Below are 13,380 nucleotides of genomic sequence, written 5' to 3'. Positions count from 1 at the left end.
AAGCACAGCAGAGACTTACAGCATCATTACAGTAGAGTAAGATTTGTGTGATGAGAAGTCTGTATACCCCTTCCCTCTAGGTTTTAGCATATCTACAGATGCCCAGATGGAAACTAAGAGAAGTTATATACCTCATTAAGAGTTCAGCAGTGAGTGACAAAGCTGGATTCTAACCCGTCTTTTTTTTTTTTTTTTTTTAAGATTTTATTTATTTATTTGACAGAGAGAGACACAGCAAGAGAGGGAACACAAGCAGGGGCAGTGGGAGAGGGAGAAGCAGGCTTCCCACTGAGCAGGGAGCCCAATGCGGGGCTCGATCCCAGGACCCTGGGATCATGACCTGAGCTGAAGACAGACGCTTAACGACTGAGCCACTCAGGTGCCCCCTAACCCAGAACTCATGCTTGTCCTACTGGACTGTGTTGCCTCCCAACAAGGGTCACCCAGTAAATAGATCTCACATATATGAATGACTGTGATACAAGGTCTCTACCCTCAGTGAACTGAAGATCTAGATATTCAAGAGTGTTTTCTCAGAGGCTTACAGTTTCATTATAGAACTCAAACCTCCTGTGACCATAAGAAAACAAATTCTCAACAAGTCCCAAACAAGTGAAATACATTTCGTAATGGAAAAGATATGCCATAGGGAGGGTGCGCATTTCCAGCACAGGAGTCAAGGAACTCTTCCTGGAGGAACTGGAATTTCAAAGATGGATAGTACAGCAGGAGGCAGAGAAAGCAGAAGGGCACAGAATACACAGGGGTGGGGGGGATAACATACACAAAATTTTGGGATTCAAGGAACCCTTTGATATCAATTAGAACCATCGAACCATTTCATAATGGGGAAAAAATAATTTTCTAGACTGTTTATACTAATAAGTTCCCTCATTTCATTCTAAAAATATGATTGGAGCCTTCCTGTGTGCCAGGCTTAGTGCTCTGTGCCAGGTGTCAGAAATACTGTGGTGAGCAAAAGCAGATACTGCCCTTGCCTTTGTGGAACTTCTAGTCTAGAGGGGAAGTCCTATCAATCAGTAATCACATAAATATATAATTGCAAACTGTGATGTGTGCTGTGAAGGAAAACTACAGGATGTTGTAGGATCCTTTAATGGCATCAGATCAGATCTAGCCCTGGAGTCAGAGAACACATCCCTTGAGGAAGTAACAGTTGAGCTGTGGAGGGGGAGGGGCAGTGGGAGAGAATTTTAAGCAAGGAACAGGGAACAGTATGAACTATAAACGCAGAAACCTTGAGGCGGTAGAAGGATAAGCACATTCAGGGAACTGGAAGAGAGGACACACTGAGTGAGAGAAGGATGGATTGGTTGAGGAGGAAACGTTGAATGGGTTTCCAGTTAGGAAGCTCTTGTGCCTGTCCAGGCATAAGATGTGGCTTTGATAAGAGTGGTGGTGAAGGGCGCCTGGGTGGCTCAGTTGGTTAAGCGACTGCCTTCGGCTCAGGTCATGATCCTGGAGTCCCAGGATCGAGTCCCGCATCGGGCTCCCTGCTCGACAGAGAGTCTGCTTCTCCCTCTGACCCTCCTCCCTCTCATGCTCTCTGTCTCTCATTCTCTCGGTCTCAAATAAATAAATAAAATCTTAAAAAAAAAAAAAAGAGTGGTGGTGAAGATAATGGGGGAGTAGACAGATTTATGAAATAGTGAGGAGACTGACCCACTTGCTAATGTAATGGATGTAGGAGGAGCAAGAGAAAAGGAAGTTTTGGTGATGATTTCTGAATTAATCAACTGAGTGGCTGATAGTGTCAGTCATTGGGCTCAGAGCACCAGTGGAAGGACAATTTTACCACAAAGGTCATGAGTTTAGAGTCAGTTTTTTTGTTGTCCGTATCGTTATTGAATAGATGTAACGTTTATTAATAAGGTAGAGAGTATAACAAGGCAGTGAACCCCTAGGTAGCTAACTGCCAGGTTAAAAAGAATAATATGTTTATCTTTGAGGTTCCCCATGTGCCATTCACTGTTTCATTCCATTTCTTTTTCTTTTGTAAGGAATCTAGAAACTGTTCCATTTCAGTTTTTTGTTTTTTGTGTGGTTTTTTTTTTGCTTTCTAATTTTGCTGTTATTTTATCCGTAAACAGTATGTATCTTCTGTTGTTTCTCATGCTTGTTAAAAATTATATAAATTGGGCTGCAGGTATTCTTCTAAAACTTGCTTTTTGGTGCTCAACATTGTATTCCTAAAAATCATGCATATGGATCATGCAGCTATAATTTGTTCTTTTCTCAACTATATAGTATGAAGTTACCAAAATTTATCCATCCTATTGACCATCGACTTTGGGGTGTTTCTGGTCTTTTAAAAAAGCAAAAGTGGGGGCACCTGGCTGGCTCATCCAGTCAGTAGAACATGTGACTCTTGATCTGGGGGTTGTAGAGTTCAAACCCCATGATGGGTATAGAAATTATTTTAAAAAAACAAATAAATAAAATGGAAATCCCACTGAAAGGGGAACCATTTTTTTTAAAGCAAATAAAAATAAAAAAGCAAAAGTGTGAACTTAAAGGAAAATAATAAATTCAACTGTACTAAAAATAAGAGCATATTTTCATCAGAAGAGGGTTGTAAAGGGTGTGAAGACAAGGCAAAAACTGGGAGAAGACATTTGTAACCCATATAACTGACAAGGGAGCATGGCAGCCAGGAGATATATAAAGAACTCCTATAATCAAGGAGAAAAAGAAAATCAAGGAGCAGTAGAAAAAGGGGCAAAAGAATGAGTACTTCACAGAAGAACAATAATGACCAATAAACATGAAAAGATAGTGTTACTTCATAGTAATCTGAAAAAAGCAAATTAAAATCATGTTGAGATAATATTTCATACTCATTAGACTGGCAAAAAATAAATGTTTGATAATATACCATGTTGGCAAGGAAGAAGAACAAGCCAAGCAAGCTCTTATTTGTGGCTGATGGGACTGTGTGAATTACTACAACTACTATGGAAAAGAACTAGGCATTATCCAGAAAAGTTGAAAAAGTGCAATTTTTTTTTTTAAGATTTTATTTTTAAGTAATCTCTACACCCAGTGTGGGGCTTGAACTCACAACCCCAAGATCAAGAGTCACACACTCCTCCACCTGAGCCAGCCAGGCGCCCCCAACCTTTTTTTTCCTTCCCAATCTATGTACTTGTATTTCCTTTTCTTGTCTTATTACATTAGCAAGGATTTCTAATACAGTGTTGGAAAGGATTGATGAGAGGGGACATACTTGCCTTGCACCTGATCTTAGTGGAAAAGCTTTTTCACCATTAAGGATAATGTTAGCTGTAGCATATAAGGTGTTGGGGGCTAGAAGTAAAGCATCCAGAGTGGACAGGGGGGCTCCATGTGGGATATGGTGTACAAGAAGACTAAATAGAAATTGGTGACTGATTCTTTTTCTGTTCCTGACTTTGCCTAACACCAAAACTTTGGTTTTCAAAATAGAGTCACCTGTATCTCTCAAGTTCACATTGATGTGTAGTAGAATGAGTACAGGTTTTGGCTCCAGAAGACCTGAGCTTGAATCTTTAATTTATCACTGGTATGTGCCTTTGGGCTAGTTCCTAAGCTTCAGTTTCCTTCTAAATGGACACAGTGAAGGACTAGGGAGCATGAGAAGTGCTTCCTCATGCTCTGCTGACTCTAGCTACCACTGCTACCACCCTGCTACACATTATGATTATCGCATTATTAGTGAGAGACCCACCATGATTGGTCATCATGGCCAAACTCTTTTTCTTTCCTATCAAACTCTTTCCCCGTGTTCTCTGTTTTGTATCATGTTACCATTTCACCAGCCATCTGAGTTACAGACTTGGGAGTTGTCTTTACCTCTTCTCCCAGTTTCCTAGTCATGCTGAACTTGGCCCTCACCTCTTTGCATGTGCTGCACTGTACCCAGGCTCGTTCTGCCCCAACCCCCTTCTCCCTGGACTTGCCTCGTCAGGAGGCCTGATCTGATTTCCCTAAACAGTTAATCCCTCCTGACTTTGATATAGCCCTTGTATGTCCCTCTGTTGCAGCATGATTGTATTATTTTATAATTAATTGTGTGTATATGTGTCTTTACCACCAGCCACTTTGCTTCTGAGGGTCAGGAACTATGTCTGGTTGTATCCTCAGAAGACTACACACGGTGTAGACTTGATAAAAGTTTACTGAATTATGGAAACTTGAATCTAGAGAGTTCAATCTCTGGAACCCTCTGCTACCTATACTCTCACCCCTGTGAGAATTTTTTGTTTAAAGATTTTATTTGAGAGAGAGAACATGAGCAGGGGGAGGGGCAGAGGGTGAGGGACAGTGGGGAGTGAGGGGCACAATGCGGGGTTCGATCCCAGGACCCTGGGATCATGACCTGAGCTGAAGTCAGACACTTAACTGACTGAGCCACCCAGGTTCCCCCTGTGAAAATTTAGAATGGCAAGTGCTTCCTCTTAAAATTTTAAGCCCAAGTTGCTACATATTATTCTGAGGAGAGATTGGCTGGGCTCCAAGCTGAACATGAAAGTAGCTTGAGATAGATCAAAAGAAGCATAAAGTAAGGAAGTAGAGTGCTTGTGAGGAGGTACAGGTCTTCACAGTAAGAGTTGATGCTATAGGAACTTTTTTTTTTTGAGAGCAGGAGATCACAAGCTGAGGGAGGGGCAGAGGAAGAGGGACAAGCAGACTCCCCACTGAGCAGGGAGCCCAGTGCGGGGCTCAATCCCAGGACCCCGGGATCATGACCCAAGCTGAAGGCAGACACTTAACCGTTTGAGTCACCCAGGTGCCCCTATACGAACTTTTTTTGGAGAGGAGAATGGGCATCTTCATTGTATGCAAGGACCACTGGGGATCTAAGACCTTGTGTAATCAAAGCTTCCTGGACCCTCTGCTTTGACATTAGCAGCATTTGAAGATTGGTAATAGTGAGAGAAGCCAAGTTCCAAGCCGCCGCCACCATCACTGCCATCGTTGCTAAAGAGATAGACTGAGATTGGGCGCCTGGGTGGCTCAGTTGGTTAAGCGACTGCCTTCGGCTCAGGTCATGATCCTGGAGTCCCTGGATCGAGTCCCGCATCGGGCTCCCTGCTTGGCAGGGAGCCTGCTTCTCCCTCTGACCCTCCCCCCTCTCATGTGCTCTCTGTCTCTCTCATTCTCTCTGTCTCAGATAAATAAATAAAATCTTTAAAAAAAAAAAAAAAGAGAGATAGACTGAGATCAAGTAGATAGCTGTTTGTTTGGGGCCAGGGTGTGAGGGGCACAGTGGCTCTGCCCTGGTCTCTGTGCTGGGAGCCAGGATGAATGTGCTCCTGTGTTTTAGAAGTTCTCTCTTAGCCCTTAAGTCAGCTACATTGGCATCATTACTGCTTCATCCAGCCCCACATTTCCAGCAACATTGTTCTGTTGGTCATTTGTAGCACTTGTGGGGTCCTTCTTGAGTGGGATTCCTCTGCCAAGTTTGGCATCTTGGCTAAAGATGTAGGTCCTGTTGGATGGACTAATAGAATTAAATGTGTGCTTGATGAGAGTAGAAGGTAGTAGATCATGACAGTACAAACGGGCTGTCTTAAGAGGAGCATCTTCTCAAGGTCCTGGCTGCGTTCCACTGAGGTCATAGCCTTGTTCTTTCCCACATCATCAGTTGCTTAAGTTGAATGGGCGATTGCCTCTTGCTGCACTAGGTCTGAACTGGTGCCTGGGTCGTGCTGGGTTCCGGTCTGGCATCTTCTGTGTCCCTTTTCAAGGAAGATTTCTTAGCTTTGTGTTCTTCTGAGAGGCAGTTGAGAACACAATTTCGGGGAAATGTGATGGTCCAAGAGGAGACAGAAAGTGGGAGGGAGAAAGGGGTTATAGTGTAATGTAATCTCTGCTTTCACTTGCAGGCCACTGCTGAGACTCAAGAGAAGGAAAAACTCATCACCCATTTGCAGGAGAAGGTCTCATCCTTGGAGAAGAAACTAGAGCAGAACTTATCAGGAGAAGAACATGTGCAGGAACTGCTGAAAGAGGTAACTAGCTCTCTTCGGATAGCCACTGCTGGGGAGGGAGTGGGAACACTGGAGATTTCATACAGTCCTAGAGCTGCACAGCCAGAAGGTCCACAAGCAGCTGGGAGAGAAGAGCACTCCCTCTGTCTTCAGACTGTCCTGCTTATGGCAAAAACAGCCACCTGTCACCTGTGTGTACCATGTTTTCCTCAGCAAAGGGAGAGCTTCGTTCAGAGATGCCTATGAACAAACAGCATCCTAATCACCAGTGAACCCCAACTGGTAATTTATGCCACTCGGGCTGTCTTATCTTACCGCCCTGCTCTCTTCCACCCTTTTGCACTTTCCAGTGGCCAAGGAAAATCGTTACTGTCTGCCTGTGGCGTGAGCAGGAATCGCCTTCGGCAGTGAGGGGACCCTCCTTTGCTGAGCGAGGCTGTTGAGCAGATTGGCTTTTTCCCCAGTGGTGTAGGTGAACTTGCTTTCTCATCAGGCCTGAGCCCATTGTCTGCCCATATTCTGCTCCTCCTCCTCTTTGTATCCCAGTGACTGACCTCACCATGACAAAGGTGACAAAGCCAAGACCTTGGGCCTAGATTAGATCCTCACTGTCTTCATTTCAACTAAACATCTCCATCTCCACTGCCACTGTTGTACTTCTGGGCTCCCAGCAACTCTAGCCTAGTCCAGAGCAGAGGTCTCCAGACTGGCCTCCCCAGCAGTGGTCTCCTCCCTCACCCCTGAGGTGGTCTTCCGTGCCCACTGCCGAGCGGGAATTCCTGGCCGCCTTGCTCCCTTAACCTTCTTCCCCAGCTCCCCTGCAGTCTACAGTGTGTATAGCATGGTTTCTGGGGTGTAAATTGATTTCTAGAATCAGACTGCCCTAGGTTTGTATCTCGCATCTTCTACTTACTAGTTGGTGACTTAGAGCAAGTAACTTAATCTGTTTGTGTTTGTTTTCTCCTCTGTGAAATAGGGTGGATAATTGTACCAAACAATAGAATTGTTAGGATTCAAGGAGTTACAATATGTGAAGTGTTAGAATGAAACTCTGAAACATAGTAGGGTCTCTGTATATTTTAGCTGTTAATATTATGATCCTTAGTATTGTGCCATCATCATTATTATAAAGCTTAGTGTGCACAGGAGGCACTTGGGGAGTTTGTTTAGAGTGTATATTCCTGCCCCAAGACATCGTGTTTTCAGTAGGCCCAGTGTAAGACCTCACCAAGTTAGTCGAACACCAGTGTGTGGACAACCCCACTTTATAAAATATTGCCTACAGAATTAAATTCAAACTCTTTTCGGCAGCATAAAAAGCTTCCCATGATCTGCCCCTTTGCCTGACTCTCTAGTCTTATTTCTTGACCCGAATCCACTATTACTTCAGCTTTTTGCAAGTCGTAGCTCTCCAAATGTCCCAGGCTGTTTCACGACTCCTCTGATCATCGCTCTGCCTGGGTACCCCCCGCCCTGGCCACCTGTGAATTAGGAAGCACCCACTTTTCCTAAGGCGGTAAGTGGCCTGCTCTACGCATCTTTGCGGGCACTAATTGCACTCTGTTTTTTTGTTAGTCTTTTGCCTCAGCCTCAAGGTCAAAGGAGTGTGTCAGATTTATCTGTGTGTACTTCCATTATATATGAATTCTATCTCAGCTGTTATTTTTAATGCATTTGTGTCCCCTGTGCCTCAGGCAAATCACAGTATGTGGTGACATCAATAAGTATTTATTCAATGGAAAAGTGACTGTTTTCTTTTACTCTTCTTTCAACTTACAGAAAACTGTTGCTGAGCAGAATTTGGAGGCTACCAGACAGCAGCTCATGGCAGCCAGAAGCAGCCAGGCCAACGCCATTGACATCCTGGAGACTCGGGTACTGACCTCACTCCCAGGGATTCCTGTTCTGGGTGGTAGCCTGGTTGGACAACATCGTTGAGGGAGAATCCCCTGGACTCAGAGGTTTTCTTTTGAAGGGACTGTTTCGGCTCTTACTTACACATGGCTGTTAGTCATCTTCTTCATTCTTGCCTCATCGCTGCCATTGTTCCACACAACATTGTTCTCTTGCTTATTCTCTTTTATCCTCGTTGCCTCCCCTCCCACAGGAAACCATTCTGATGGGGTTATTACAGATCCCTGTGTTGTGGGGTTACCTTAAAATGGGCGGCCTTGTTTTGTGTGCATGTGTGTGAATTTACGTAAGCGATATAGTTCACACACACCGTCCCCTTCACCCGCTCCACTCTGTCCGTGTCCACGTCGTTGTGTTTACTGCTCCACGTTGTGGTTATCTACCAGATGCTGGACATCCAGCTGGCCGCCCCCCTGTCACCACAGGCTTCACTGCACCGAATAGCCTTGTCCCTGTCACCTTGAGGACAGAGAATGCATATGACCTAATGTGACTAAGTAGGACAAGGACGTTCCTGCAGGGGCTGCCCCTGGCTCTACTCCCCTGGAGTTTCTGCATCTGCACTGCTGCCTTGTCCAGCCATTTGTTTTGTTTGCCAGTTTAATGAGTGTGAAGTGGTGGAAGGGGGTAAGAGATCTCTGGGGGGCCTCTTTCATAAGGACACTAACCCTGTCATGATGACTCCTCCCTCATGACCTAAGCACCTCCAAAAGGCCCCACCTCCTGTTACCATCACATCGGACATTAGGATTTCCACATGAATATGGGGGACATAACCAGTCAGACCATAGCAAATGCATAGCTCATTTTTAAAATCTTATTTCCTGATAAATATGCTTAAAGTTCTCTATTTCTCAGTACAGCTTGGTTTCTTTTATTAGAATTCATTTCTGTTTCTGAATATCTATCTTTTTATTGTGATAAAATATACATGACATAAAAGTTACCATTTTGGCCATTTCTAGGGTACAGTTCAGCGGCATGAAGCCCATTCACACTGTTGTGCAACCATCATCTCCAGAACGTTTTCATCTTCTCAAACTGAAATTCTGTCCCCATTAAATACTAACTTCCCATTCTCTCCCACCCCCAGCCCCTGACAACCATCATTCTACTTTCTGTCCATATAAATCTGACTACTCTAGGAACCTCATATTAGCGGAATCATACTGATTTCACTTGACATATGTCTTCAAGGTTCATTCATGTTGTAGCATGTGTCCAAATTTCATTCCTTTTTAAGGCTGAATAAGCCTTTTTTTTAAATTTTGAGTAAATTCCACACCACAAGTGGGGCTTGAACTCACAACCCCGAGATCATGAGTCACATACTCTACCACTGAGCCAGTCAGGTGCCTCAGGGCTGAATAAGCTTTTTTTTTTAAAAAGGCTTTCATTCCTTTATATGTCTGTACCACATTTTGTTTATCCCTTCATTTGTCCATGGACTGTTGTGAAAAATAAACATTAGTGTAGCGCTATGAACAAGGTTGTTTTTTTGTTTTTTTTTAAGATTTTATTTATTTGAGACAGAGAGAGAGAGAGCATGAGCAGGGGAGAGGCAGAGGGCGAGGGAGAAGCAGGCTCCCCGCCGAGCCAGGAGCCAGGAGCCAGACATGGGGCTCGATCCCAGGACCCTGGGATCATGACCTGAGCCGAAGGCAGATGCTTAACAATCTGAGCCACCCAGGTGCCCCTATGAACAAGGTTTTTGTGTGAGCTTTTACTTTAATTTCTATAGGGTTTATACCTAGGAGTGGAATTGCCAGGTCATATGATAACTCTGTGCTTAACCTCTGGAGGATCTGAATCTTTCTTGAGCTCTGCCTCTAAGTTGAGACTTGGGTAGCTACTTTCTGAACCCAGGAGTTTAAAAAACTAGGTTTCAGTTCTGGCTCTACCACTGATAAAATTTGTGACTCTGGACAAATAACATTACTGTTCTCGAGAACTCTGTAGGAATACACTGCTCTCTGGGAGTTGCTTTAGCTCAATCTTCCATGTGAATGTGTAAGAGGATCCATGAGACCTGAAAGTGTCCTCCTCTCGTTGGGTACCTGCTTCTTCTCGACAAAGCTGCAACCTTCCTTGTGTTTAGGTTTTAATAGTAAGCTTCCTCAGGGTCAGACCTTATTCAGCAAACAAGAGGACTTTAGCAAGGAAATTGGCAAAGATGGCTCGAGCCGGATAAAAACGCCCCAGTGGAGAGCCACATCCAGCTGGGCGGACAGGCGGGGTCCTGTCCCCAGGGCCAGCCGCACGGCCTCGTGCAAAGTCAGTGGGGGTTGATGCCTGTGGAATGAGTGCAAGTTTGTGTCATGAGCAGTCATCCCACTTCCGGGAATCTATCCTAAGGAAGTGGCTCAAGCCAGGTCACAGAACGTTGGGTGAAGATGTTAACTGCTGCATGGTCTCAGGTGGGAGAGTGGGGAAACCGCCAGTGCTGGAAGCGGTGGTTCAGTAAATTATGAGGTGTCCTTGAAGGAAATAGTCTAAGTTCTGAAGACCCCACAGGAACACAGAAGGAACCTTGAGTGAGGAGGAAAAATACAAAGTTTTCCTAGAACTGTATACAAAGTTTTAAAAAAAAAATGTCGTAAAAATACACCAGAGGAGAAGGTGTTAGAATGGTGGCGTTGTATAATCGTAGATGTATGAGTGTCTTTTTTCTAATTTAAAACTTTTCTGTAATGAACCCATTTTACAGTTTAAATGGATTTGATTTTTAAAGCCATATGTTACCGCTCTTCAGCTTCTTTTGAATGAAAGGAGGATTCTCTTTCCCCCTCAGGTGAAAGAACTCGAGCTGAGTTTGCAAGCGTCTGAGGAGAAGCTAAAGCACAGTGATGATGTCATGGCGGCTCAGGAAGCTCAGATTCAGGAGCTCGTAAGTGGTTCTGGGCCCCCGATGCTTGACCTTTACGCCTTTGCAGCTGCCCCAGACTCACTCCGGTGGGGTCTCTGGGCCTGACCTTAGATACAGCTGTGGAACTGGATGTGAGCGGGCGGCTTCGGGTAGAGGGAGTCAGGACCTGCTGGAGGATCCGAGTTACCCAAAGAGGTGGAGCCTGGCTAATGCCCATCTGACGGCTGGCCGTAGGGCCCAGCCTACTTCTGGGACTGTCAGAGGTGGTGGCTTGCAGCCAGGGCTGTGGAGAATAGGTCCCAGCTCTGGGGAGAACATGGCCAGGGCTTGGCCAGCTGTCACAGTCCCGGGTGCGGTGTTGAGTTAGAATCTAGAGAAATAAACAGTATTTATTGTATGCTTGCCGTTCCAGTCACTGTGCTAAGTATCTGCCCGTGTTTCACTTAGTCCTTGCTGCAGACCTAAGAGGCATGTGCAATTAGCCTCATTCTCTAGAGGAAGCTGGTTCGGAAAAACTGGGTCAGTAACCCAGTGGTCATGGTCTCCCAGCTAATAAATGGCAAAACCCTCACCTTTCTTAGGTCAAAGCCCTTGTTCATCATCACTGTATTATACAGATGGTCCCTGATTTATGATGGTTCAACTTAGTGATTTTTCAGCTTTATGAGATGCAAAATCAATATGCCTTTGGTAGAAACTGTACTTCAAATTTTGAAGTGTGAGCTTCTCCTGGGCTAAGGATGGGCAGTACAGTACTCTCCCTCCATGCGCCACTGTGGCAGGGAGCCCCGTCTCCCAGGCAGCCGCGTGATCACGGGGTAAACAAGTGGTCTGTACTGACACAGCCTTTCTGGTTCTCACTTTGAGTGCAGCATTCAATAAAATACATGAGATACTCAACACTTCAGTATAAAGTAAGTTTTGCCCAGCTGTAGGCTAATGCAAGTGTTCTGAGCAATTTTTTTTTTTTTAAGATTTTTTTATTTATTTATTTGAGAGAGCATGAGAGGGGGGAGGGTCAGGAGGGTCAGAGGGAGAAGCAGACTCCCTGCTGAGCAGGGAGCCCGATGCAGGACTCAATCCAGGGACTCCAGGATCATGACCTGAGCCAAAGGCAGTCGCTTAACCAACTGAGCCACTCAGGCGCCCCTGAGCAATTTTTTAAAAAACTTTTTGGGGCTCCTGGGTGGCTCATTCGTTAAGCATCTGTCTTCAGCTCAGGTCATGATCCCAGGGTCCTGGGATCGAGCCCTGCATCGGGCTCCCTACTTGGCGGGAAGCCTGCTTCTCCCTCTCCCACTCCCCCTGCTTGTGTTCCCTCTCGCTTTGTCTCTCTCTGTCAAATAAATTTAAAAAAAAAATTTTTTTAAGATTTTGTTTTAAAAGTTTTTATTTTAATAATCTCTCCACCCAATGTGGGGTTCAGACTCTCAACCCCGAGATCAAGAGTCACATGCACCGCTGACTGAGCCAGCCAGGCGCCCCTGTTCTGAGCATTTAAAGTAGGCTAGGCTAAGCCGGGATGCTTGTTTTGACTTCTGTTTCCAATTTACAATGGGATTATCGGGTTGCAACCCCATCATAAGCTGAAGGAGATCTACACTGCCTCCCCGGGGAAAGCCTCAGCCGTAGAAAGCAGCACCAAGTAAGGGAAGGAGGGCTGTGTCTTGGGACTGGCTGGTGCCCTAAGGTGTCCCCCCAGCACCGAGACCAGTCCCAGACTTCGGCTTCTGAACGGGCCAGCGGCAAGAGGCGGGGCTGCAAGTGGGGACCGCCACAGCTCGCAGGCCAGAGATCAGGAAGGAGAGTTGTTTCTCCCGGCCACCCATCTTTGGCTCACTGAGGGAGAGAATGGGGTCCTCGGCGTCCCCACGGCTAACTGTCGTCCCCCCGCCGTAGGCCGCCGCCCGGGAGAGCAGCGCCGCGCCCCTGCAGGCGCCGGCCCTGGAGCGGCAGTGCCCGGAGCGCATGCGCACGCTCGAGGCGCAGCTCGCGGCCCTGGAGAGAGCCCGGGCGGCCGCGCAGGCGGCGGCGAGCGAGGGCGGGAGCGAGGCCCGGCGGGCGCCGGCTTCCCGCGGGCGGGGCTGCCGGGTCTGTGCCGGCGAGAGGCCCAGCCCCCCCTCTAAACGAGGGAACCACTTTTTTGGAGCAGTTTTTATTTTTCCACCAAGGGACCTGCTCATGAGAGTGGCTGTAAAAAGGCTGCTGTTAGGAAGACCCCAAACAGATGGCTTTCCTTTTCTTGGGGGCTGTGCGGGGACTTGCTGGCACTTCCTGTGCGGCCCCTTCAGCCTCTTCCCGCCAAGTCTCCACAGTGTTCTTGTTCCTCCCTCGGGGCCCCTCCCGCTCTCTGGTCCCCCTCCCCGTTCCACAGCTTCTGAGTCCCGTGCCATGTTTCTTCTTGTGAGGCCTTTGTCACCTGGCTCTTTCTGACCCCTGCCCCATTCTCCTCTCCCGCCCCTGTAGTGACACAGAGGGTGCGATGCATTTTAAAAGGCTCCATGTCGGGGCGCCTGGGTGGCTCAGTTGGTTAAGCGACTGCCTTCGGCTCAGGTCATGATCCTGGAGTCCCGGGATCGAGTCCCGCATCGGGCTCCCTGCTCAGCA

The 13,380-nt window shown here is 46.5% G+C and overlaps 1 protein-coding gene across 3 annotated transcripts in view; it reads left to right on the top strand.

Moving 5' to 3' along the window:
- GOLGA1 (golgin A1) overlaps positions 1-13,380 on the top strand; it is a 46,057-nt gene that overhangs the window by 16,294 nt on the left and 16,383 nt on the right. For 2 of the 3 annotated variants that reach the window (XM_045883138.2, XM_064579869.1), the window contains exons 11-13: positions 5,889-6,014; positions 7,773-7,868; positions 10,699-10,794. In XM_045883138.2, the coding sequence (XP_045739094.1) occupies positions 5,889-6,014; positions 7,773-7,868; positions 10,699-10,794 (318 nt within the window). Of the gene's footprint in view, positions 1-5,888; positions 6,015-7,772; positions 7,869-10,698; positions 10,795-12,672; positions 12,826-13,380 lie in introns of all 3 variants that reach the window. The other variant, XM_045883139.2, reaches the window with a different exon arrangement.

Source organism: Mirounga angustirostris, unplaced genomic scaffold, assembly GCF_029215605.1.
Source record: "Mirounga angustirostris isolate CCGP_5_RB_7025 unplaced genomic scaffold, mMirAng1.0.hap1 SCAF_15, whole genome shotgun sequence".
Lineage (NCBI taxonomy): Eukaryota > Metazoa > Chordata > Mammalia > Carnivora > Phocidae > Mirounga > Mirounga angustirostris.
This window is presented reverse-complemented; position numbering and strand designations above follow the sequence as displayed.